Here is a 27,951-nt window from a genome sequence, read left to right on the forward strand (position 1 = left end):
TTAATATAAAATAAGTCTCTCTTGTGGATGATTTTTAATTAATTCTGTCTAAATTTAGATTTCATTTTTGTCTCTTTCAGTCAGTATTGATGTTCTTATAATTCCCAGATGACACATCACCTGCTCTGTTGCAAAGGGTAAATGATCTTTGAAGAGCTCTACGTCCTTGAAAATGCTATATGTTAATATATGGCAAATTGATTATACTAAATTTAAATCATGCATATACAAGTAAACATGTTTATATGTTTCATACTAGTATTGATGATGTCTGTGTTTTCTGTTAAAGTCAGTAAACAAAAAAACAAACAAAAAAACATCCTGGCATTTTAAATAATAGTAAATTTTCAGACTGAGGGTATTGAAGAAAAAAAAGAAGAAGGTCGTTGGCTTGTACAAATCATTGTAATAGAGTATCAGGCCCCAGTGAGCATAAAGTTTAGGTAGTAGATTGGCCCTAAAACCATCAGTAAGTGCAGTATAGAGTGACCTTCAGCAGTGCATGTCTATCAGTAGGAGCTTCGTATGCTCCCCAAGTCAACGCGCAATCTTCTTCCTCCAGAGATGAAGACTCTGGGGGCAGTAGAGTGCAAAATGCAGCATGTGTTACATGAAGGGAGATGACAGATGGAGGCTGATGGAAAACAGGTTTGAAATCAAATAAGGGACCCTGCCCAAGCTCCGTGCTTTTATAATAGTATGAGATAATAATCCTCTTAAAGCTGAGTTCCGTGGCATTTAAACTTTGACGGCTTCTTTGATGGTGTGGGAGGTAGATGTGCCATGTTTTAGACTCTAGCTCCTTCTTTCTCACTTGTGTAAGCTGCACATCTGCATATTTTACTCATACATTTTATTATTTTCTTTTTCTTTTAAATTTACACACTGAAGATGGCTACATTCTTTCAGAGAAACAGATGAAAAACCTAAACACAGAATACCATAATACTGTATATCGGCTATTTCTATTCTGCTTTTAATTTTCAATGCATCAACATACTATGCCAGCAACATCCCCCTTTTCCAAAGAGGTGCCATGATTAAATTTATTCCAAACAAAAGTGTGGCTCACCTTAAAACGAGAACCTTGCAGAAATGCAATCAGTGGGCCTCCTGCGGCATCTTCTCTCCCATTCAATGAGCTCAAAGCATTTCCTTTACCTTTTCTTTTTAGTGATGATTAGCTGTTCAGGCAAAAATCCACTCCTTAGAGTGTGCCATTTATGCAACTTAACAAAGCACTTTCATTTCCAAAGAATTTAACATAACAGCTACATTCATATTTGTTTCATATTTGTAGATTTTCTTTAGAGTTTACTGTGATGACAATGCATTTTGGTTGCTTTGCTTGCTTGAAAAACAAAGCTACAATAGCTTACTTTCTAACTGGGGTAGGAAAATGTCTCACATTCTAATTGGTGTGTGTGTGTGTGTGTGTGTGTGTGTGTGTGTGTGTGTGTGTGTGTGCGCGCGCATGTGTGTGTGCATGCACGTGTGCGTGTGATTAATTGAGCCCTAAAATAAGTAGGAAAGCTGGAAATTAATTACATCCTGTTCTTCTACGCTAACACAGGTGAATGAGTACTAGTGTGCGTACCCGGGAAGTCTGAAGAATGTAAAATTGAAATGACAGTCAAAGTGTGTATGGGTACAGCAATCTTAAAAAAAAGTCTTCATCTTTAAGAGCCTTTTGACCCCGATAACCTTGGCATTAACACACTACTGCGCTTAAGGTCTGTTTTGTAATCTTCCCCACTCTTTAAGACTTAGACAGCTGGATCGCCACTGGGCGGTCAATGATGATGAATTGAATGAAACATGTTTGGCTTCAATCAGTTTCTAGCTTCAACAGAAACAGAGGCCAAGGCTGGTCTTTCTCAACCGAGCCAAGCTGTTACTAGTTTAGTTTGTCCTGAGCCCACTGTTTGTTAAGCTCTGGGCATTTGAAGGTGAGTTTGGTTCATTCTGTTTGTGTGATGGTGTTGCACCACATACATTTTTTTTTATATCACACCTTGTAGATATGTAAGGATAAAGAGGCCAGTATGCTCTCCGGCTTAGCCTTTCATTCTTCACCCGGTATTCCACCAGACTGCATGCTGAATACATTGGAGAGGCTGTGGAAGATGAGAGCTAATATATCAAACTTGCTTGTGTGCATGCGAGTGTAAGTGTGTGTGCGCTCACATGCACGTGGTCTAAGCTTTACTAAAGTTACCCCAAGGAGGCGTTCAGAGAAAAGCACACATTCAAACAAATACTCTTCTTCTAGACTTATCTTGGCCCTCCAGAGGCAGAAAGACAAAGCTCACACATTTTAAAGTCTCCACTGGTAAATGAGGCGTTTGAAGAATTGCAAATGCCAGGGGATGCAAGTACTGACTAAAGTTAATTTTTGGACTCTTGTGAGAAGACTTACGAAGCAAGTACAGACAGACCCCATCACTCGTGCAGCCATCCACCCACTCACACACACACACACACACCAGGGCTTTGCTGTCCTCTATGTTCCATCTCCAACGCCCCCAACAAGAAGACCAACAACAACAACAAAAAAGGCCAGCCAGTTTTAAACGGTAAAATATAAAATAACCAAATACTTATTTTACAACTGTCAACTAAAACATCTCCAGTTTTTTTTTACTCTCAAGCAACAAACATCCATAAAAACCATATTTAGTAAAGCTGAAACAAAACAAAATGAATGCCAGCTCTCATCCTAGGTGAAAAACTTTTCTTGTGGTAATACTTAATGGAAAACTATGTCAAAGTGCATCAGATCAAGCAAGTTAACACAAGCAATTGTACATAAAACTGATGAGGACACAGTAAACAAGAACACATTGAGTTTTTTGCACTGACCTGAACTTCAATCCCATAGCCCAGGTAGACAGTCACCAAGTAGTTGCACTCCACACCAGAATCAGGTTGCTGCAGGATTTCGATGTTACCCTCAGGGTCAGTGAAATTCAGACTACAAGGCCCTGGGAGGAGACATAAAAAAGACAAGTGATTCATTTTTTTCCCCAGACTAATGATTCCTCTGACAGTCCACCTGTGTCTCAGTGGCCCTGCAACCATCTAAGTTGCTCTCTAGATTTCCTCTCTGACACTGATCATCTGGGCCCTCATCTCTCTGTGGCTGTTTGAAAGGACAAGCAGGACACATCAGGCGAAGTCAGATTGGTTTTGACACATGAGTGACTCTGTCATCCCTGGTGAGATGAGTACAGTAGGTGTGCTGAGCACACAAAATGAACTGCGGCACTGAAACCTGACACTTAATTCTTGTGACCTCTGGGGACCTCACTGTTTTCATTACTAAATGTTGGGAAAATGAAACTGGGTGTATTCAGTAATGAATCTCTATACAAGTACAAAAGAAACTGTCTGTTTTTTTTATTCATGAATGACTCAAATTCATGTTTTCATGTTTTGCTTGGAGCCTTTTTGAAGGACATGAAATAGCTAAAGCCAATACCTGATGTTTGCATTGTGGTAATGGTGGTGGTTGTGATAGTAGTGGTAGAAGTTGTGGCGATCCCTTCATCCATTTCTTCTTGAGGTACTGGGATTACTTTGCTAAGTTCATGGCCGGGGCTCGTTTTATTTTTAAAGATTTTACCCTCCCAAACTTCTCCTTCTTCCACTCTCACCGATGTGGGTGCAAAGGCGGTGTCAATGGGAACAGGCCCCTGACCAAGTGACTTGCTTCTGTGGGAGGCAATTGGAGTGCGGTAGGCATCGCTGATGGTCGTACTTTTAGTCTGTGTCTTAAGAGTGGTCAGTGAATCCGTTGTTGCCACTACCTTCTCTGTCCACCTGCTCTTATCCTTGGAGGACTTTTGCTGTGGTACAGACACAGGCAGCCTGGGAGTTGTGTGAGCTAATGTGGTCAGCGGGGTGGTGGCAGCCACAGTGGCTGTAGTGGCGATGTCCGAAAAGGCTGGGGCTTCCTCATGTGGTACCAGTTGTGTGGTGGGGTCTCCAACGTCCGGAAAAGACGCCGAACCCGGCATAGTGGGATGAGCAGCCACAGATCCATCCTCCCTAAAGAAGTGCTGGTCTCCCTGGAAGTCCCTTATGAGCAGGTGCTCTCTGAGCAGCAGGCCCTTGAGGACAGGCCGATGGTTGGGTATGTTTATCGGCGACACTGTGGTGATGGGATGGACTTCCATCTCTGTGTCCTGTGTAGGGGAATGAACTGAGAGGTCCCTATTGGCATCCACTGTCATAGGATTTATGGCATCACTTCCTTCTTGACTGGATGCTAAAGAGAATAAAAACAACATTATTGTACTACAAAAAACGTGATAGATGAAGATTCAGTTACAGCAACATGCACGGGACAAAAAACAGCCATAACCTAAATCAAACAGACTCATTCCTAATTTTATTTGCCACAGCTGTATTTATCCTGCTATATGCTTACATTACAGAGTATCAAGACCAGCCTGACATGTTTTTAACCTTTAGTTGGTTTTTAACCTGTAGATGTCAGAAAACTCACCGAAATACACTAGGGTTTTGTTACTCTTTAACACTTGAATTTGTGGTGGTTTCAGAGGTACCATGGTATACGTCAATATCACAATACACAATACTGATCAGCTTTATTACAATAAACAGCTGATTTAACAGCCGAAGAAACTGTCTGTTTTCACATCAGTCTGCGCTGTTGTTGTACAACGGGGCAGCGTCCATGACCTATTTTTAGCACTTCCCGAGCGGAAGCAGATGCACTAGATGACATTAGAAGTAAGCAGTTTGTTGTAATTTTCTTCGTTATATTATCAGATATGATATTATTGGATTTATGGCAGCATATACGTGAGTTGGTGTTGTAAACAGCCATGCTGTACTGTCTAATGTGCTCCGCATGTCTGACTTCCTGTGATGCGTCGATAGCGACAGCGATGCTGTGACATCACTCTGACGGATTAAACATTATTGAGATGGTTTATGGAAGAAAAAAAATTACTCTACTTGAAAAGAAAATGTGTCAAAAAAATCTCACAGAGAATCCTGAATGGGGGACGGGTAACTCCAAATAAAATTTATACGATTCATTGGAGAACCATTTCTTTGCATGAGTATAATTAGCAATGGATTTTTCTTTGTACATCTTCCAGAATGGCACCCAATCTAATAATGGCTGAAGAGGGAGCAATCACTTCTGCTGGCAGCCAGTGGGCTTTAATCAGGGAGTCCCCAAGGATGAGTGCTCCAGATAGGAACAGTGTCCTCGAACAACAACCAGAGAAGGAAACCATGATGGCTTTTGTTTTAAGTTTTTTTTTCTTCTTTTTTTTAGTTATTTACTGTTTATTAGATTTTCTTTTAAACAACACAGATAAGCAAAAGTGATACACATGTGCCAACCAGACACAAAACACACACTTTAAGGAGGAAAAAAATGGGTGAAAATAAAAATAAAAAAAGGGGAGGATCCATCTCTTTAATAAACATATATGTGTGTTTATTTAAGAGATGGATATGTAGGTGTGCATAATTATATATATGAAATTATACACACCTACATATATATATATATATATATATATATATATATATATATATATATATATATATATATATATATATATCAAAACAGATACAGGTAAAAGCATAGCAACTGATGAGTGCGAGACACACGAAACAGGCCTGTATTGCTATGTATTAAAATCTTTTTTTCCTGTATCCATGTTGATATTCCGCTTCTCATTAGTCGAGCACTCAACACCATTGACGGGTTTGAAAAAAAAAACTAAATATATACACTACCGTTCAAAAGTTTGGGATCACCCAAACAATTTCGTGTTTTCCATGAAAAGTCACACTTATTCACCACCATATGTTGTGAAATGAATAGAAAATAGAGTCAAGACATTGACAAGGTTAGAAATAATGATTTGTATTTGAAATAAGATTTTTTTTACATCAAACTTTGCTTTCGTCAAAGAATCCTCCATTTGCAGCAATTACAGCATTGCAGACCTTTGGCATTCTAGCTGTTAATTTGTTGAGGTAATCTGGAGAAATTGCACCCCACGCTTCCAGAAGCAGCTCCCACAAGTTGGATTGGTTGGATGGGCACTTCTTTGAGCAGATTGAGTTTCTGGAGCATCACATTTGTGGGGTCAATTAAACGCTCAAAATGGCCAGAAAAAGAGAACTTTCATCTGAAACTCGACAGTCTATTCTTGTTCTTAGAAATGAAGGCTATTCCATGCGAGAAATTGCTAAGAAATTGAAGATTTCCTACACCGGTGTGTACTACTCCCTTCAGAGGACAGCACAAACAGGCTCTAACAGGTACTATTTAATGAAGATGCCAGTTGGGGACCTGTGAGGCGTCTGTTTCTCAAACTAGAGACTCTAATGTACTTATCTTCTTGCTCAGTTGTGCAACGTGGCCTCCCACTTCTTTTTCTACTCTGGTTAGAGCCTGTTTGTGCTGTCCTCTGAAGGGAGTAGTATACACCGGTGTAGGAAATCTTCAATTTCTTAGCAATTTCTTGCATGGAATAGCCTTCATTTCTAAGAACAAGAATAGACTGTCGAGTTTCAGATGAAAGTTCTCTTTTTCTGGCCATTTTGAGCGTTTAATTGACCCCACAAATGTGATGCTCCAGAAACTCAATCTGCTCAAAGAAGTGCCCATCCAACCAATCCAACTTGTGGGAGCTGCTTCTGGAAGCGTGGGGTGCAATTTCTCCAGATTACCTCAACAAATTAACAGCTAGAATGCCAAAGGTCTGCAATGCTGTAATTGCTGCAAATGGAGGATTCTTTGACGAAAGCAAAGTTTGATGTAAAAAAAATCTTATTTCAAATACAAATCATTATTTCTAACCTTGTCAATGTCTTGACTCTATTTTCTATTCATTTCACAACATATGGTGGTGAATAAGTGTGACTTTTCATGGAAAACACAAAATTGTTTGGGTGATCCCAAACTTTTGAACGGTAGTGTATATATATATATATATATATATATATATATATTGATGATATATATATTTTAAAATCAAAATGGATTTTCATCTTAAAGACTGCCTCCAGGACACCATGGACACTTCTCCAAAATGGAGCCACAGAGGGACAATTCCAGAAAATGTGAAAGTGATTTGCCACTGCACTTCCACAGGACCTCCAGCAGACAGTCTGATTAGAGTAGTTAGTCCTTTGCACTGGAGTATGGAGGACTCGAGTCAAATTCTTCCAGCTGAATTCTCTCCAGGGGGGAGAGTTGTCATTAACCATTGCTGTCTGTAGATCCTATCCCATTCTCTCAGTGTTATTGGGAAATTACCCTCTGCTTCCCATCTTGCTTTAATATTCAGAGTATGGTCTCTATTTAAATTTTGAAGAGCAGAATATAATTTAAATATTACTTTGCTGAATTGCGTCTATATTAAGGACCTGAATTTTTTTCTCATTTATTTCATAGCCTGAGTATGACCCATAGTAATCCAGCATTGACATCAGCACAGGTAGAGAGTCTATTGGGCTTGAGAGATACACAATAATATTGTCTGCAAATAAGGACAGTTTTTGTTCCCCTGCTACTATTTTTATACCTTTAATCATGTTGTTCTGTCTAATCCATTGTACCAATGGTTCAATAAAATCATGAATAGGAGTGGACTTAATGTGCAGTCCTGTCTTGTGGATCGCTAACAGAACAGAATCAGTGAGCTTGCCATTGATTTTCAATTTAGCTGATGGCCTGCTGTTATAGGGCTTCTAATGTCTTAATGATTACCTGGTTAAACTAAAATTCTCCATAACATTAAATAGGAATTTCAATCTAATAGAGTCAAAAGCCTTTCAGCATCTAAATTTATCAGCATAGCCTGTATTTTATTTTGATTTGCATGTCTAATATTTTGTAAAGATCTTCAAATATTATCATGAGTCTGATGTTAACAAATAATGTTTGGTCCATACTGATTATTTTGGGTAACATTTTTTCAAGTCTTTTGGCAATGATTGAAGTAAACAACTTCTAATCAAGGTTTAGCACACTAATTGGTCTGTAGTTTGCACAATCTAATTTATCATTCCCTCCCATATAACTGAAATAATCACTTCTTTCCATGAAACTGGAGTTTCCCCTTTTGTTAGAACCCAGTTGAATGTTCTTAGCAAAATAGGTGTCAGATCCTCTTGCAGACTTTTATAACACTCTGAAGTGAATAACTCTGTGCCCAAGGATTTATTAGGTTTCAGTCTGGCTATAGTCAAGTAAATTTCTACTTTTGTTATCTGTGAGATTGGTGCCTTATTTTGATCTTCTGTAAGGGTTTGATAGTTTAATGATTTGAATACTGTCTCCATTTTCTGGTCATTGTCAACCTGAGGTTGTGAATATAAATTTTCACAATAATCCTTAAAACAAACATTAATTTCCTTTATTTGGTGGTGGATGTCCTTAGTTTTGGGGTCCTTTATCTTATATATTGTGTTATCTGTCTGTTGGTGTCATAGTTTATAAGCCAGTAATTTTGTAAATTTGCTGCCACCCTCATAGTACTTTTTTTTTAGTCTATACATCAATTTCTTTTGGATTTCTTGTATATATATTTCTTCAATCTGGTTTATTTTCCTCATTATTTCTACTTTAGTCTTAGGATCTATTGAGCTCTTATGTTCAGACTAGCTTTTTCAATTTAAACTGAAGGGTGTTGAGTTTTTCTGCTCTTTGTTTCTTAAGGAAAGATGTTATTGCAATCACCCTCCCTCTAATTACTGCTTTACATGCATCCCAGAGCACAGGCAGAGACACCTCTCCATTACCGTTATCTTCTAAATAATCTGATATTTCTTTTGCAAATGGTTGAGTCCTATGTTTACTCAATATGCTAGAATTAAACATTCTTTGCGTTGGCTTCCTTCTATATGTCATTGTTAAGGTCAGATACAATGGGCAGTGATTGGAAAGATCCATTGTTCCAATATGACAATTTTGCACTCTGCTGATATCTGTTCCAAATAATAAGAAATAATCGATTCTTGAGTATGTTGAATATGGAGATGAAAAGAAAGTACAGTCTATAACTGATGGGTTTATGTATCTCCAAATATCAACCAGTCCTATCTAAACATGGAAAGGCAGCTTTCAGCTTTTATGCACCACACATCTGGAACAAACTCCTTGAAAACTGCAGGTCTGCTACAACTCTCATTTCTTTTAAATCTTGGCTGAATACTTTCCTCTTTGCAGCTGCCTTTTTTAAATAAAACTTGAAGTTTTTGGTTTTCATCTTACACTGCCCTGTAACTTTTACTGTCTTTTTATTTGTTTTTAAAAGTATTTTTTATTGCCTTATGTTGCTTCTCTTAATGGCTTTTATGTTTTATGTAAAGCAGTTTGAATTGCCTTGTTGCTGAAATGTGCTATATAAATAAATTTGCCTTGCCTTGTCTATCTCTGATATTACTGAGTATTTTTTTTTTTTTGATTAAAATAGTCTCATACCTGATGAGTCAAGGAGAGGGTTCAGAATGGTAATAAAATCGCCCCCAGATACAAGAGTCCCTTGTGCTTCTGTTGCAATCCTATTCAGTATCTGTATATAAAAATCTGACTCTGAGCCAGGAGGAATATGTATACTTTGTAGAAGGTAAACAAATTTCCATCAACTTTTCCTTTTATCAGTATGAATCTGCCTTCTCTATCCTTAATAGTAGATACATGTTCATACAATACTCTTCCAGAAATCAGTATAACTACCCCTTGTATAGTTTTGATCTGTTTGAAGAGGAACATACGTATTTTAATCCTAGTCTTTTAAGTTTTTCATGTTCTGTCCCTCTCATGTAGGTTTCTTGCAGGAATGCAATATCTATGTTCTCTTTTTTAAATTTTGTAAGACTTTTGTTCTGTTTGCCTGGGCTGAGAAGCCCATTAACAGTTAGACAAATTATACTTAAATTTTTCTTAAAGTTTTAGTTTTGAGCGCTATACTGTGTAAGGTAATACCCTCCACAGATGCAGATTTCTTACACTGAAAAATACAAAAACAGATCTCCCCTACTTTTAACACAAAACAGTGACACACACTCAAGAACATCATAATACTGTATAAGTACAGAGACTTCCAAGAATAAAGGGGGCCGCGTTGGAAGGTGGAGGGAAATGACTCCCCCAAATGGTTGGAGCCCTCCCTTGTAGTGGAATAACCAACCTGCCTGTACATTCTATATCCCCTAGATAAGTGGCTGTCAACTGGTCTGGCCTTGAGACCTATGAGACCTATGTATATTTTCCCATGGTCGTTAAGTCACGACCTACTTTTATAGAATTCAATCCAAGCAAATTTATTCTCAAAAAACGGGCTAGTAAACACATATACACTATCTCGTCATGACCTTTTATAAAATAAAATAAACAAATATTTTCATCTCTGCATTTAGAGCACATGACTCTAGCAATAACAAACTGATCCTGATTAATAAACTGATGAGTATGAACATCACAACTGCGGGCTGCTGATCCTGGTGAATATGAATAAAATGAACATCATAACTGCATAACTGAGTTACACACATAATATGATAATCTCTCCGAGTAGGCCTACTAAATGGGCTGTTTTCACTTAACAGGCATTTGGGGAAGCTAATGAGATAGTTGGGGATGTGCTTTACTCCTGATAAGAGTGTCGAGGTCTGGGGTGATCATGGTCAGTGTCGAACCTGGGTTTTTTTGTGTTTTGCTTTGATGTTAATGTAAGCAGGCCCTTAAAAAACATATTTCTCCAAAACTAAAAATGCAAGAGACTCAATTTTCCATAAATTTTCTAAAATATTTGTGATTTAAATCCATGTATTCTCAAAGTTAGGATAGATTGACTTGACTATTGACAACCACTTCAGCCAGACAACATGTGAATGTGCGCCGAAACCCAAGTGTGAATGTGTCTGGTTGACTCCTTCAGCGCGCTATTGAAAAGCTGAATGGCCTCCTCATTCTAAGTAAGTGTCAACGCTCTAAATCGACAGCCATCGAAACTAACTTCATACAAAATATAAATGATATGCCCTTAGAACAATAGCGTGATGACGATGATAAAGATTGTTTGTGGGAAAATGAATAATTGTGGGCGGAATTAAGAAGAGGGAAAGATCTATGCACTCAAAATAAGCAGGGGACACACTAGGGAGTAAACAGTTTGTTGAATATCACTTTGTCGTGGCTACAACAAAACAAATGGCTTCACAAGAAGTCCTCGCTCTGCTACTAGATTCTGATGGATCAGTGGCATGGGATGAGAGTTGAGATGGGCTGGCACGATTTGAGTTGAATGCAGGACCAGGTAGGCTGCATTTGCATACTATTCAAACAGAGACAACTCCAACTGATTATGCAAAAGCAAAAATATCCAGTTACCACGACCGCTTTCTTTGTTTATTTGATATGGACATGCTGACACATGTCAGGGACTTTACTGTGACTGAGGTGCATGGCATCTATGATTGTCTATGAATCAACTAAAAGCTTTTGTTGGAATTGTATATGCTCATGGAATATATGGTGGCACAAACCTGAATATTGAGAGCTTCTGGTCAGAGTTTTTTTTCAGAGAAACATGGTAAGGAAAGGCTTCAAAGAAATCACGAGATTTCTGTTTCTACCACAGAGAGGAAAGGCATCAATGTCTGTTTAATGATAAATTATCATATAAACCCGTTTTCTACAACATAAAAGTGGTGAAAGTGATTTGGTTGTTGTTGCTGTTTTTTGTGTTTGAAAAAAAACCCCAAACAGGATTAATAGATTACAGCTTAAAAGCATAGTGTTTAATACTTTTACATTATTATTTTGACTGCAAACAGTTGCTGCAACAGCATCCCCCGCTGGTAGGTGTATATGTTTGCCTGTGCGTTGATGTATGTGATGAGGATGGGTGGGGGGGAGGGGGACTCGCCTTCTTCAGACACCGCAGGAAGTGAAGATGCTGCTGGGCCTTCTTGGAGAGCGCAGTGACATGTGAGGACCAGGAGAGGTCCTCTGTGATGTGAACTCCCAAGAACTTAACACTGCTGACTCTCTCCATGTCCATACCATTGATGGTCAGAGGGGTATGGTGGACGCTGGACTTTCTAAAGTCAATAATGACCTCCTTAGTTTTTCCTATGTTTAGGGAGAGGTTGTTGTTTTTGCACCTCATCACCAGTTGATCCACCTCCGCTCTCTATGATGATTCATCATTGTTGCTGATGAGACCTACCACTGGGGCATCATCAGCAAACTTCATAATGAGGTTGGAGGTGGATGATGCTGTGTAGTCATGAGTCAGCAGGGTAAACAAGAGCGGACTGAGCACACAGCCCTGTGGAGTGCCGGTGCTCAGTGTGGTGGTCCTGGAGGTGATCTTGCCAATTTGCACTGACTGTGGCCTCCCCATGAGGAAGTCCAGCACCCAGTTTCAGAGGGAGGTGTTAAGGCCCAGCTGGCTCAGCTTTTCGATCAGTTGTTGTGGTATGATTGTGTTAAAAGCTGAGCTGAAGTCAATGAACAACATCCTCACATAGCCGTTCTTTCTCTCCAGGTGGAACAGGGCTGGATGAAGAACAGAGGTAATGGCATCTTCTGTGGAGCGGTTAGTGTGGTATGCAAACTGGAGAGGGTCCAAAGTGGAGGGGAGGCTGGACTTGATGTGCTTCATGACCAGCCTCTCAAAGCACTTCATGATGATGGGAGACAGTGCAATGGGGCGGTAGTCATTGTGGCAGGACACAGGGGACTTCTTTGGCACTGGTATGATGGTGATAGACTTGAAACACGTGGGGATGACTGCCTGGGACGGCGAGATGTTGAAGATGTCAGCAAAGACATCTGCCAGCTGCTCAGCACAGTTTCTGATGGCTTGGCCTGGGATTCTGCCTGGACCCGCAGCTTTGTGTGAGTTGACACTGAAGAGGGTCTTTCTCACATCATCTGCGGTCACCTGCAGAACCTGGTCATCCATAAGGTCTGTTTGTTTGGATATGTGTGTTCTTGTAGTTTTTGGATATTTTTATCTTTGTGTTGTACTGCTATGGGCTGGGAGAAACAGCATTTTGTTTCATTTCATGTACACAAGTGCATGAAGTGAAATGACAAAGTGTTCCTGATTCCTGATTGATTACAGCGCTGCTTGCTTCCACATCTGAAGTGCGCTCCTCCACCACAGTTATAATCTGGCCTTGAGCTCGAAGTGTTGTCCTGCTGACCTCAGAGAGCTTCTGGTTAAGCTTGTGTTTTAGCATTGTCAGCTCTTCCTTCAAGTCTTTCCTTAAACCTCCCTTGAGCTCGGAAATAACCGTGTGTATATTGTTTTTAAAGTCTCGGAGGGCTGCTGTGATGGCTTTTATCTAGACTTAACTTGATAAACTCTTAAATCACAAAAGGTGGATCAAAACCATGTAAAACAATTTATCTCTATTTTTCCTTTGAACAGGGAGGAATCCTCTGTAGCAAGAAAACAGTCTGAGAGGGTCAACACATTTAGATAATCCAAAATCGTTTATGACCCTAAACGTCACTCTTCATTGAAACATTCTATATCGTACGTGGGGAAAAATCTAGCTGTGCACATATTCAGTGGTAAATGACATAGCCGAGAACTGGGTGCTGAATATGTTGTATGATTGTTTATGATTGTTTGTACATCTCGTCCTCCCAATGAGTTTCATCCGACAATAACACCGAGGATGCTGAGTGGCAATTTTTAGAAAGCCAGTTATGAGTTCCTGTTATGAAATACAAGCTCACAATCACTGTCTAACAGGAGGAAGAAACTCAGACCTGAACTATATTTGGACTTGAAATGTTGTGCGGATTTGTTGTATAAAAGGTTTAAGAGGCGGAGGTTTTTGTTTTTTTCTCCCAATGACTCTAGTTGAAGGCTATAAGATTTTCTATATACTATGCTGACAATATTGGGGTAACCTGCATAGGACCCTGCATCAGAAATTAAGTGTTGCCAAAATTATTTTTTGCTGATATTCCCTTTAGATGTCTGCTGTTTTCTATGCTGATGCATAAACCTGCCATTTCTGCTTGATAGTTTTTTCACAAAACAATAAATCAATTATATCAGTCACTGGAAGTGTGTTCATGAACTTGAACGAACATGATTTATTGCACCTATTATAGAACCGATAGTGTTGGTCAAACATTTGACGTTCCTTCTCACTGAGTCAAGCTGCCGGCATTGGGCATTGCTGACATGTACGAGAGAGAAGAAGCTTGAAACATATCTCTCACAATTTCTTATGAAGGCAAACCATTTCCATCATGGACATGATATATTTGCCTTAGAAAACCAGCAATAATCCAATGGGATTATATGTAATACTCAGCTATATAAAGCATGTTTGGATATATCCTGCATCCAGACAATACTAAAAAAAATGTTAAAACAATTATTTCAGAGCGATTTGCATCAACAAAAATAAATTAGAGAAAAATAACTGCATTTAACAATAGGCAGTGTTTACTCCAATTTGCTTTTCCTTTTTGGCTTTAGCGGGTAAGCTTTTGGAGAGGTGGCGAAGGCTGTCGTGTGATAACCAAACATCCTCCAGCTGGCTGCTAGTTTTAGGCAGGGCAGAGTCAATAAAGATGTTTGTCATGCTGGCAAACCTTTGTGTGGACAGGGCTTTCTGAGGATTTTGAAATGGAGGTGCTGACTTGCAGTTTTACGTGTTGACAATATTACAGTCTGCCCTGTTTGTATTTGACATTGCTTTGACTTGAGAAGACAGGGCTTTGGCGAGTCCAGCTGTGTGGGTCCGACTAAGAAAACAACACCCCAAGGGTTGGGGACTGATTAAAAACGAAGACCTTAACAGTGCTAACAAAATCTATAAATCATTGTTTTCTGTACATATGCTCGCTCTATCTATCTATCTATCTATCTATCTATCTATCTATCTATCTATCTATCTATCTATCTATCTATGTGTAAGTTGACTCTGATTTCTAAAATTCTGTTTAATATCACTTGAATGATGTAAGAAAACAATTGTGGCTCATGGCTTCTAACACCGTGATTGCTTTTCTTTTTTAATTGTGTGTAAGCAACAAAATAAAAGTAACTGATTTCAGTTGAAATAGTAGTGTAAATATGCCGAGCAACGACCGGGACGACTCGGAAGAGCGAGGGACTTGGCTGGATACAACTGGGGGAAAAGTGGGGGGGGTGTAAATATAACATATTGTTTATTTATTTATGTATTTATTTATTTTGACAGCGCATGTTTTTATTTAAATGAAATAGCGTTTAAGTTGATCACTAGAAAACATTTTAAAATAGAACAAAGTGTTAACATTGTTGCTATGAGTGTAAATATAGATAGTGATGCTGGTCTATAAATACATGCAATACGTCACTTCCTGTGCACATGATTTTTACCCCACTTTTTATTAATCAAAAATCCTGTGCACATTATAGATCTCGTGGAAAAACACGTGATGTGCTGGGCAATTGACAAATGGGCAAATCGACAAATCAGTGTGACAGTTTAGTTTTCTTTTTCATTGCACCTTGATGGATATTTTCGACACTAATAGCAATTAAAAGGTAATATTTTACCATAAAAAACATTCCCTCGTGCAGCTTGAAGAACCAGTGATAAAAAAAAAATCACATGTGATTTCCCACAAGTACGGCATGAGCAAGTACACTGTGCTAAATAATGACTGTTAAACATTGAGTGATGCAGTATACGATGGTCTGAATTAGAGGATGACATGGGAGTGTATTTTCACTCCGGTCTCATGATCCCACTCCCACAAAAATATTCCTGTCCAGTCCCAATCCCATGACAGAGTTAAAAAAGAAAAGAAAAAAAAAGTCCTGTCCTATCCCAATCCCGGAAGAATGACTCCGGGCTCATCCCGTTTCTGTGTTGTGTTTTGTCTAAGGGTGGGGTAGTCAACCCATATTAGGCAATACAATGATTTTGATGTTCTCGCCATCCTTTTATTAGATTGTTTTGTGTTCTACTCCAGTTTTTTTATTCACACCATTTGGCCAGTAGGAACCAGTCACCAGAGCAGATAGGAAAGAATAAAAGAGAATAAACAAAACCTAGTACTTGTTTTGTTTAATTATTTATTATTGTTATACACATACCTTGTGTATGTACACACAGCACCTTGACCATACACAGTCAAGGTACACGCATACCTTGACTGTGTATGGTCAGTCTTCGAAACTGTGACCAGTGTGTCAGAGGGATAGTCAGTGGTAGTGTCTGTAATGTGAATTCCTGGATATTAAATGTTCATCTGCAATTTTCTGTTGTGGTCCCAGTAATATTTGTTGTTAAAGTGTATGGAAGCATATCACATGACATGGTAAAGCTACGTTCGAGTAAAAAAATAAAATAAATGCAGTTGTAAGAACAATACTTTCCAATCATATCTTGGGCGTGTTTGATTTGAAAGAGCACTTAATTTAATTGTAATTATAACTATTCTAATTATCTGTAGCATACCATGAGGTTTCAGTCAGGGCCTAAGGAACTGCACCCCCCCCCCCACACACACACACACATTTCTCATATGGGTGCAGATACTATACAGCCAACACAGCCACATACAAAATACACTATCACGCACTACGCACTATATGCACCACTGGATCAACACCAAAAAGACTGCCGATCTTCAACAACCACAACGCGCAACACTGTGCACTATAGCAGCTATTGCAGCATCAACATCAGAGCTTTCTTTATGTCACTGCAACTAGTCTGCACACGCACACCACATGGCATAAAAACAAAAACAACTAGAAGAGTGCACTCAGTGCACTCAGTAGAGTGCAGATCTCAGCCAGGCGTATCCCCCCTTCTGCGGTGCGCGGACTTGGCAACAAGTCAAGTCAAGTCAATTTTATTTGTATAGCCCAATATCACACATTACAAAATTGTGTCAGTGACATCTACCCTTTTTTCGTATACCGGGAGAAGGGGCCCTTATTAAAAGACTTCAGATGTGTTTAACCGTTGCTGTTTTAATGATACAAAATGAATGTAGCCGAATGACTTTCATTAGAAAGCAATAAAAACAGTTTTATTGTGGCTACTGAGGTGGTTTGCTGCTGTGCCTGTGATTGACCCTACTCTTGAATTGCATTTTTATAGCGGAGTTTGAACATCGGAGTCTATGGCACTGCCGCGCCCAGTCCTACTCATAGCGCCAGTTGAACAAACATGGCGGCGAGGCGAATAAAGTGAGTTATTTTTGGTTCATCCGGTATTCATCCAGTTCTACTGTGCTGAGATCAGCAGTGAATTATTTTCTGATTTGCGAAGTACGACCGACTTCTCGTTTCTTTTCAACACGTATACCCGAATTTACACCTTACTTGAGAGACTCGTGGCAGCCTTCTCTCGCAAAATCCATCCAGTAGTTTAGTTCATTTCGGAGAACGTGCGGGCAATCCCATCAGATTCGGAAAAAAAACAAAAACAACAACGAAGTAGATTGGCAACAAGATCGCCAGGAGCTGTGAATGTGGCAGCCAATGCGCTTAGTTTGCTCACAACCCCGGGCAAACTAAGGCTAGTGCAGCAGGTAAGAATTTAAAAATAATTTAATTTTTCAGAAAATATAATTTAATTCCTTTCAGAGTTATGCAATTGCACTCCTCGTATTCCATTTCCATAACACATGATTTCATTGTCATTTCGACGAATAGGTAATGCAGGTTCTTGTCTGGGTTAATGGTGCGTCGATCGATTGGTAATGCCTCAAGGCTCCGGTAGGAGGAATCGCTCTCCTCTCTGTCCATCAATACAGACGAGTGAAGGCGAGCGACGTGTGTTGTTTTTTTTCCATCCCTTCTCCCCTGACTATTTCCCCAGTTTAAGGTAAATAATAACAATACATTAAACTTATATAGCACTTTTCTAACACTCAAAGTCGCTTGATTACCGTTCAGAAATCACTATAAACATAGCGACTTTTATGTTACTTTCATGTTTGTTTGTTTTTTAAGAGTTTCGCGCTAACTCAGTCACCGTGTAAATTAGCTACTCCGGCTGTCCCGCCACTAGTCACTGCGAGAGACTTTCTGTAAGGTGCTTAAAAATGTTATTTCATCACTATAAGAAGTCAGTTCACGTGTCAGCTAAAATACATGTAAACTACTAATAAGACACGTTAGCCCTTAGCTAACGGTTCTGACACTTTAGTCGAGCGGTTAGTGATGTCGCCTTGGGGTGCAGTACACCCCGAATCGAATCCCGCACCGGGCAAGAAAATAGCTTGGTTACATACACAAGTTAATAAAGTAAATGTAAGATACAAAGTCATGTAAGTTACAGTCCATTTTGTACACTGGTTAAAAATCAATTTACATTATTTAGAAAAACGTAGAAGAATACCTTGGTTGTGGAATCAGTGATCCTGAGACTGTGTTCACACAGAAAATGTGTGAATTTGGTTGTACTTCATATAATAATCAAAACAGACGAGTGAAGGCCAGAGATGTGTGCTGGTTTTCCCCCCCTCACCCCACTGTTTCCCCTGCTGAGCGGCACAGCACCGACACATCGCAGGGCCCTGAGGCTTTCTGTCAATACACATCAAAATTTGATTGCCTGATGATACGGTCCCTCAAAAGTTGCAACCAGTTTGCAGCTTCGGGTTTCAAGGAAAGGCCAGCAATACCACTAATGCTGGCCCAAGGAGCTGTGACGCGTTTAGATGATATAGGAAATCCCTGCTCAGCCCCACAAGAAAACAAGAAATTAATTCAGATACATTTCAGGCACACTTCAATTTAACTATGAAAAACATTCTGACTTTGACAGGGCCACCATAGAAGGCCCTGAAAAATCCACCACTGGTTAACTCCTCCTCCTCTTTTGCCTGTTTCTATCTGTGGATGTATGTCATTTTTCTAAGACTCACTCTGTTGAGTGTTTTGTGGGAGTGATTGTTATTTGGGGTGCTGTAACTGTGCGCTCTCTGTGATGCCTCTCGGTGCATGGAGAGTCTCCAGTTCTGCCCTATGCTGGATTGTTACAGTGCGTAACCAGACGTGGAAAGAGCAGCAAAATATTCCGCTCTTAGCGTTTCAGTAATATCCACGAAAAGCAATATATTCTGCTCGTTAGTGTGCGCTAAGTGGGGAATAAGCTGTGCCGATTCATTTAGAAAGAGCAACGGCCAATACGGAAACTCATCGTTAGTCACCTGATCCTGCAGCCTAATTGTGTAACTTGTTCTCTCAGTCACTCTAAACATAGTCACTCAGGAACATTCACGTTTGTAGGGCTGGCCCGGTTCCCCCAAAAAGATAACAACGAGTAGCATTACCCATCCATCCATTATTCAAACTGCTTATCCTGCTCTCAGGGTCACGGGGGTGCTGGAGCCTATCCCAGCAGTCATTGGGCGGCAGGCGGGGAGATACCCTGGACAAGCATTATGTTCAAAATAAATAAAACAGAGTTTATTCATATTAGAACTGCATGCTTAAATATAAAGATTCACATGTTGTTATTATGATTCCCGGTCCCACCCGCTCCCGTTGACTTTTTTTTTTCCTGTCCCTTCACGTGATGGGTAGTTTGACTCCCATCCTGTGGGAATCCCACAGGGTTCCCGAAAAAATGTCAGTCTACGCCAGTGTACAAACATGGGAAATTTCAAAGAGTGTGTTTTGACACCTTAATTAGCTTGTACTCCTGGTGACAGCTTGTCTTAATTAGGCAGGGACGCTGCAAGCACATGCCACATGCTTACAGATAAAGGCGTATTGTTGACAGAGGCAGCAAATGAGTGAGATATCTAGGGGTGATTGTTCCTGTGAAGGCAAAAAGCTGCAAATACTAAAAGCTGGAAGCTGTCTCTCTTTGTGATGTGAGACATTTTGGAAAAAATTATTTCGGAGTTCAGCAGTGAAATACTCTGATATTCGCATCAATATTACATATCTTAGCAGGATAACATTTTTATCAGCGACAACTGAGACTGTTTAAATACTTCTTTTATACTGCTTGAAATTAGTAAAAAAATGTTTTTCTTATCTGAGGTATTGACTTGTCTCAAGTTGTATAATACAATAAAAATGTGCCAAAATAATTAAATGCCTATTTAGGTCAGAAGTCATTAAATCATCCAGCTTGTGTATTCCACAAATTGCTGGCTCATTTTGGTCATATTGATCACAAGCCTAACTGCATTTGCTGCATATCAAATAGTTGTTTAAATCTGCTTGCCAGCAGTAAAAAGTTCACTCCGGAAAAGTGCCTTCGTCTGTATTGACTCTTAAATGACTCACAACAGGAAACACCCTTTTATCTTTTAAATGAGCAACGGCATCTAAATTAGCAGTGAAAATCAACTATGTCACAGAAGATGGTTGGCTTTGGCTATCAAGATGTGAAAGGAGTTGCAAGGCATTGTTAACATTTTCTGATCCAGAGTGCTTTTACTGCCATGCCGCACACTGTAAAAGTTTGATCATGCCATTCAAGAGGAAGAGTAAACATTTTCTTTACAAAACATCTTCCAGGCTGACAGTGTTGACACATGGCATTACATTTTACTGGCAGACTTGACAACACCACATTCATCTTCCTTGGTGACAGAAGCAATTCAAAGACCTTTTGATATTCTGAGATCGAGGGGAAACATTTCCTCATAGCCTTATTCTGTCACAACAAGAGCAGCCAAAGCTGTTGTTAAAGGCAAACTAAGTAAATTTGACATATCTCGGTACCAGAGAGAATAAAGAATGCAAGGGAGGTTCTTCATGAGGGATTGCAGTATATTTGGCTGCTTTTCTCATAATTGTGAAGAATAGATCAGGAAATCTTACGAAATAGAACAGGAAAGGCAACAAAGGCATTGTTCAGATAATCACATGGTGGAACTAAGAGCTGGCTTAGAACTATAGATTCCTCCATAGCCACAATCATTGTTATTTCTGTACCAAAAGCCACTTTCTCATTGTCTTACCTCCGTCTCTCTGTCTGTGTCTGTGTCTCTGTCTCTCTCTCTCTGTACTTGTGTTGGTTAGCCCTTTACCATCCAGTTGCTGCCCTCCAGTCAGAATATCGAGTGAAAGCGGGGAGCGAGAGAGGAGCCTTGGGTTAAACCAGAGTTTCTCATACGCAGATCAATACAGGATCAATGTTTACAGGTTGGAGACCTCACCGTGGTGATTACAGAGAAGCATGCACCGCTACCACACTGTTCTTATCTTGAAACCCTAATTGGATGTTTACAGTAAAAGTTTCATAGGATGGAGCTGTAACTGAATTATAAATATAATTTTCCCCACTGTAAGCCTATTGTGATTCGGTATTTACAGAAGATGGCCGGTTACAAAATGAACACCAAGGTCTCTTTCAAACAAAAACTGGTTTGGAATCAAATAGGATTTTTTTCCCCCTCCCTGAGTGCATGAGATTGCATTTGTTTATCTCAGAATTACTTTGCTCAACCTATGACAGTCATTGATTATTAAAATTGATTGTAATAGTAATGTAGGTAAGCACCTCAGCGGATTTGGAAAGGTTCACAATCAAGTTATGGTCTATTCAATTAAGCATTTGAAAGATTAGTATTGTTTGTAGGCAACAGTATATTGGCTTTGGATACATTTTAAGAGTTTTGTTTGAAGTGTCCCTTTGTAAATCAAATAATTCAAGATTAAATTTGAATCTGAATAAATAAATAAATGCTTGGGGGATTTAAGATATATTGTTAGTGGTGGAGAGGCTAAATCCATGTTTTTACCTACACTAAATTCACACATTTCATTAAGCGGCAAGCAATGCAAAATTGCAAAATATGCATGAGCTATTTGGTTCACATTTCTCTAAGGAAAAACATTCAATGCTTTTGGTCAGGTTCAGTTATGGTTATCTACCGAGTTTCTAGCACTATTTTCAAGTATAGTGTGTAGACAAAAATTAAAAGAGTTTTACCAGGCCTCACTTCCCACGCAGGGTCTTGTGTCAGCCATTTAACATTTGTCATGCTTGAAGGACTCCAATCAGGTGTGAAAGTAACATGTTGACATATCTCTGACAGAGGCTGAAATGAGAGTCTAACTAAGCACTGCACTGTCAAGAGAATGTGTATAGGTTCAAAGGATGTGTCATTTGTACTATCTTTCCCCCTACGCACACTCGTCAAGTCACCAACTCCACCCCGCCAAGACCGACAGACAGCGACTGATTTCACTAGCAGACTTGTTTGAACAGGAAATTAGAAGTGAATCGACATAGTCAAAGGTGTTCATGAATAGCAAAGAGTAGTGCTCTCCATGATTCTCCTTTATCTAGCGTAGCTCATCCTGTGCATAAGCTTTTAAGATCTGGTTGCCTGTCCTCACAGAAAGATATGTGTACAACTAGGTTGCATTAATTTATCTCTCTTGCATGTGTGTATTTATCTTAAGAGGCAGTTTATTTTGTAAAATGTAATGAATGAATGCATGAATGAACAAATAAAATTCAACAAACCAACAAAAATGATCTATCAACGACATAAGGGAAAGTTTACTTGTGTAACTTGATGGCTAGAGGAAGAGACGGTTGGGGGGCCGTGCCTATAGTCCCCGGGTCCTATATTCCCCGTTTTCCCCTAAAAAAGTCCTATAATCCCGGTTGCAATAGACACCGGGGAACATAGAACCCTCTTTTGGAAAAAGGGTCCTATATTCCCCGCTGTTTCCAGGGGAACATAGGACCTTTTTCCAAATAAAGGGTCCTATATTCTTCGCTATTGCCAATCGAGGAAAAACCGGGGAACTTAGAACCCTTTTTGCAAATTATTTCCTTAACGGGTCCAAAAAAATAACTGGGGTCATGGCTGAGTTGTAGGCTACGACAATCTATTCCTCCGCTGATTAAATTAGGCCGTATTACCATTGTTGGCTGTTGTATATTGCAGGCCACCTTGAGTGCGTATCCAATCAGTGCATGCACCAGAGGGATAACGAAGCCATGCATGTTTCCAAGTACTGTAAAAACTTGGCTGAAGGGGCGGGGGCACGTGCTGAACGTTGCATCCATATATACGGTTCCACAGCCTCGCAGCTTCCTGATGTTTCCCTCTGTGGCAAACACAGCGATAGCCCACTCCTTGTCTTGGTGCAGGAGGAACTGTTCCCTGTCCCATGTTTCAGCCCATGCACCTTCGATGACGACATCCTCAAGTGTAGCTGGAATCGGGGGCATGACTGCTGCGCGTGCTCTGGATGCTAACAATAATGTTAGCATCCACGTCCTCCACTTCAAATCTATTTGTGATCAGTGGCACTCTACAGTTCCACCTCCAGCACCTCCATCTAATGGTGTCTTGATTGGTGCGGTGCTTCTGATATCTGAAGTTCTCATGTACCAACACTTTGCCCCCTCGATCACCATCCATAACTATCACCATTGTTTGTCTTCTTGTAGGCTAGTAAGCACATGACAGTGAGTCCACGAGTTATCACCGATAACAACCGATTGTTGCAAATTGTTGCAAGTTGGCGGGCGGTTTAGACATTGATGAATTTTGATCATGTGGTTTAGAATGCCAGGAAACTTGCATGCAGATGACCACACATCCACGACAAGTTTTAAATATTTCCAAACTCGAAATGATGTGTGCATTTGGCTATTTATAAATTATTTTTCGAGCAATATGTGTTTTGTGATTCAGCTTTAGCGTTGTTGATTAGCCTTTCATTCATATTTTGTCAAAAAGGCGTATTCATTAGCCTAGGCCTATGTCCCATTATTTCTGTAGCATACAGCATCTTAGAATCTTAAGAGACCAGGCAGATATTGTTATTATTTTATTGGTATTACCATGCTATATTAGCCTACTTTATAATTATAAATATTTCAATTATCCAATTTTTAGCATTTCTAATATAAGGCTATATTGTTATTATTATCATAATCATCATCATCATCATCATAATCATTATTATTATTATTATTATTATTAGGCTATTATTATTATTATTAGTAGTATTATTATTATTATTATTATTGTCATTATCATTAACCCAGCCACTGAGGAAGCACAAGCCAGTGCATCCTTAGTGCTGGTCCCAAGCCCGGACAAATGGGGAGGGTTGCGTCAGGAAGGGCATCCGGCGTAAAATCTTTGCCAAATCAAATATGCGGATCATAAATAAGACTTACATACTGGATCGGTCGAGGCCCGGGTTACCAACGACCGCCACCGGTACTGTTAACCAGCAGGGTGTCGGTGGAAACTATGCTACTATTGGGCGAAGGAGAAGGAGAGGGGGAAAGCATGTCCAGAGGCAGCTAGAGAGGAGGAAGGGTAGGCATGTGGAGGTGAGAGTTGGAACTTTGAATGTTGGCACTATGACTGGTAAAGGGAGAGAGCTGGCTGACATGATGGAAAGAAGAAAGGTAGGCATACTGTGTGTGCAAGAGACCAGGTGGAAGGGGAGTAAGGCCAGGAGTATCGGAGGTGGGTTCAAACTCTTCTACCATGGTGTGAATGGGAGGAGTAATGGGGTAGGGGTAATTCTGAAGGAAGAGTATGTCAAGAGCGTGCTGGAGGTGAAGAGAGTGTCAGACAGAGTGATGAGTATGAAGCTGGGAATTGAAGGTTTATTGCTGAATGTTATCAGCGCATATGCCCCCCAAGTTGGGTGTGAGATGGATGAAAAAGAAGAATTCTGGAGTGAGTTGGACGACATGGTGGAGAGGGTACCCAAGGAGGAGAGAGTGGTGATTGGAGCGGACTTCAATGGACATGTTGGTGAAGGGAACAGAGGTGATGAGGAGGTGATGGGAAGGTATGGAGTCAAGAAGAGAAATGTGGAAGGACAGATGGTGGTCGATTTTGCGAAAAGGATGGAATTGGCTGTGGTGAATACATATTTCAAGAAGAGGGAGGAACACAGGGTGACGTACAAGAGTGGAGGAAAGTGCACACAGGTGGACTATATCTTATGTAGAAGGCGCCATCTAAAAGGGATTGGAGACTGCAAGGTGGTGACAGGGGAGAACGTAGCTAGGCAGCATCGGATGGTGGTCTGTAGGATGACTTTGGAGACCAAGAAGAGGAAGCGAGTGAAGACACAGCCGAAGATCAAATGGTGGAAGTTGAAGGAGGAAGACTGTTGTGTGGAGTTCAGGCAGGAGTTAAGACAGGCACTGGGTGGTAGTGAAGAGTTGCCAGATGGCTGGACAACCACTGCAGCAATAGTGAGGGTGACAGCTAGGAAGGTACTTGGTGTGTCATCAGGACAGAGGAAGGAAGACAAGGAGACTTGGTGGTGGAATGAGGAAGTACAGCAAATTATACAGAGGAAAAGGTTGGTAAAGAAGAAGTGGGATAGTAAGAGAGATGAAGAAAGTAGACAGGAGTACAAGGAGATGCAGCGTAAAGCAAAGAGAGAGGTGGCAAAGGAAAAGGCATATGGTGAGTTGTATGACAGATTAGACAATAAGGAAGGAGAAGAGGACTTGTACCAATTGGCTAGACAGAGGGACCAAGCTGCAAAGGATGTGCAGCAAGTTAGGGCGATCAAGGATAGAGATGGAAATGTGCTGACAAGCGAGGAGAGTGTGCTAAGAAGGTGGAAGGAATACTTTGAGGGGCTGATGAATGAAGAAAATGAGAGAGCGAGAAGGTTGGATGATGTAGGGATAGTGAATCAGGAAGTTCAGCGGATTAGCAAGGAGGAAGTGAGGGCAGCTATGAAGAGGATGAAGAATGGAAAGGCAGTTGGTCCTGATGACATACCTGTGGAGGCACGGAGATGTTTAGGAGAGATGGCAGTGGAGTTTTTAACTAGATTGTTTAACACAATCCTGGAAAGTGAGAGGATGCCTGAGGAGTAGAGACGAAGCATACTGGTACCGATTTTCAAGAACAAGGGCGATGTGCAGAACTGTAACAACTACAGAGGTATAAAGTTGATCAGCCACAGCATGAAGATTTGGGAAAGAGTAATAGAAGCTAGGTTAAGAGGAGAGGTGACGATCAGCGAGCAGCAGTATGGTTTCATGCCACAAAAGAGCACCACAGATGCGATGTTTGCTTTGAGAATGTTGATTGAGAAGTATAGAGAAGGCCAGAAAGAGTTGCATTGTGTCTTTGTAGATTTAGAGAAAGCTTATGACAGAGTGCCGAGAGAGGAGGTGTGGTATTGTATGAGGAAGTCAGGAGTTGCAGAGAAGTATGTAGGAGTGGTGCAGGATACGTATGAGGGAAGTGTGACAATGGTGAGGTGTGCGGTTGGAATGACAGATGGGTTCAAGGTGGAGGTGGGATTACATCAAGGATCGGCTCTGAGCCCTTTCTTGTTTGCAATGGTGATGGACAGGTTGACGGACAAGATCAGGCAGGAGTCTCCATGGACGATGATGTTCGCGGATGACATTGTGATCTGTAGCGAGAGTAGGGTGCAGGTTGAGGGGAGCCTGGAGAGGTGGAGGTATGCACTGGAGAGAATAGGAATGAAAGTCAGTAGGAGCAAGACGGAATACATAATGCGTGAATGAGAGAGAGGACAGTGGAATGGTCAGGATGCAAGGAGTGGAGGTGACAAAGGCATTTGAGTTTAAATACTTTGGGTCAACTGTCCAAAGTAACGGGGAGTGCAGTAGAGAGGTGAAAAAGAGCGTGCAGGCAGGTTGGAGTGGGTGGAGAAGTGTGTCAGGAGTGATTTGCGACAGAAGGGTATCAGCAAGAGTTAAAGGGAAAATTTACAAGATGGTTGTGAGACCAGCTATGTTATATGGTTTGGAGACAGTGGCACTGACGAAAAGACAGGAGGCGGAGCTGGAGGTGGCAGAGTTGAAGATGCTAAGATTTTCACTGGGAGTAACGAAGAAGGACAGGATTAGGAACGATTATATTAGAGGGACCGCTCAGGTTGGATGGTTTGGAGACAAAGCAAGAGAGGCAAGATTGAGATGGCTTGGACATGTGTGGAGGAGAGATGCTGAGTATATTGGGAGAAGGATGCTGAATATGGAGCTGCCAGGGAAGAGGAGAAGAGGAAGGCCAAAGAGGAGGTTTATGGATGTGGTGAGGGAAGACATGCAGGTGGCTGGTGTGACAGAGGAAGACGCAGAAGACAGGAAGAAATGGAAACGGATGATCCGCTGTGGCGACCCCTAACGGGAGCAGCCAAAAGTAGTAGTAGATTATTGTCATTATTATTATGTTAATATTATTATTACAATTATGATGCTTAAAGGGCCTTACTGAGCAGATGGTTTCTATCTAATATCTGTCAGATGCTTTTCCCAATAAGCTGGTGTGGTTATGATGGGAACGACGGCTTTCTAGGGAACATAGAAGAAGTGGGTCGGAATTGGCCTATTGTCGGTATCAGCCAGCTTATGCAGGAGTCTATCCCTGGTACAATGCGCTAGAGATGGACTGCTGAGGACAGAACACAACACCTCTCCTCAGCTCCCAGCACTTCTCGCACAATGTGCTACTCATACGCTGAGTTGGCGGCACCCGGGATCGAACTCACGACCTTGCGATCCATAGGTGAGAGCTCTACCGATGGAGCTATGCCTGGGTACAATTGCCCAAGTAACATAGGCTTACTATATTACATTCAGACACAGACGAGCCAGCTCACCTACTCGGCAAGGCGCATTTTCCTCGATAAGTGACACATTTCATGCATAAATATCAGAGAACTACTGGGGTGGGTTATGCGCCCAAATATAGGCTATAGCCTAATAAGTTGAAATTGGTTTAGTGTCGAAAGTTTCCACATACTTTAGCCAACCTGGACTTTGTGAATTCGTTTTTGTGATATAAAAATAGAATCGTATAATTCATTGTCTTCTTAATAATCTGCCCTAAATAATGCATTATTGAAAATGCACTTTTTGCGCCAAACAGCGTCAAACCTGCTGACTGGGGAACATAGGACCTTTCTTTATAAATAGGGTCCTATGTTCCCCGGGTGCCCTAGGGGA

At 40.6% G+C, this 27,951-nt stretch overlaps 1 protein-coding gene across 1 annotated transcript in view; it reads right to left on the reverse strand.

Annotated features, from left to right (window-relative positions):
* The window catches only part of LOC130116688 (seizure protein 6 homolog), a 158,358-nt gene that overhangs the window by 91,791 nt on the left and 38,616 nt on the right, over nt 1-27,951 (reverse strand). The window contains exons 2-3 of the mRNA XM_056284685.1: nt 3,482-4,270; nt 2,863-2,984 (exon numbers count right to left, since the gene is read on the reverse strand). Coding sequence (XP_056140660.1) covers nt 2,863-2,984; nt 3,482-4,235 — 876 coding nt within the window. The 5' untranslated portion in view covers nt 4,236-4,270. The remainder of the gene's footprint in view (nt 1-2,862; nt 2,985-3,481; nt 4,271-27,951) is intronic.

Source organism: Lampris incognitus, chromosome 8, assembly GCF_029633865.1.
Source record: "Lampris incognitus isolate fLamInc1 chromosome 8, fLamInc1.hap2, whole genome shotgun sequence".
NCBI lineage: Eukaryota > Metazoa > Chordata > Actinopteri > Lampriformes > Lampridae > Lampris > Lampris incognitus.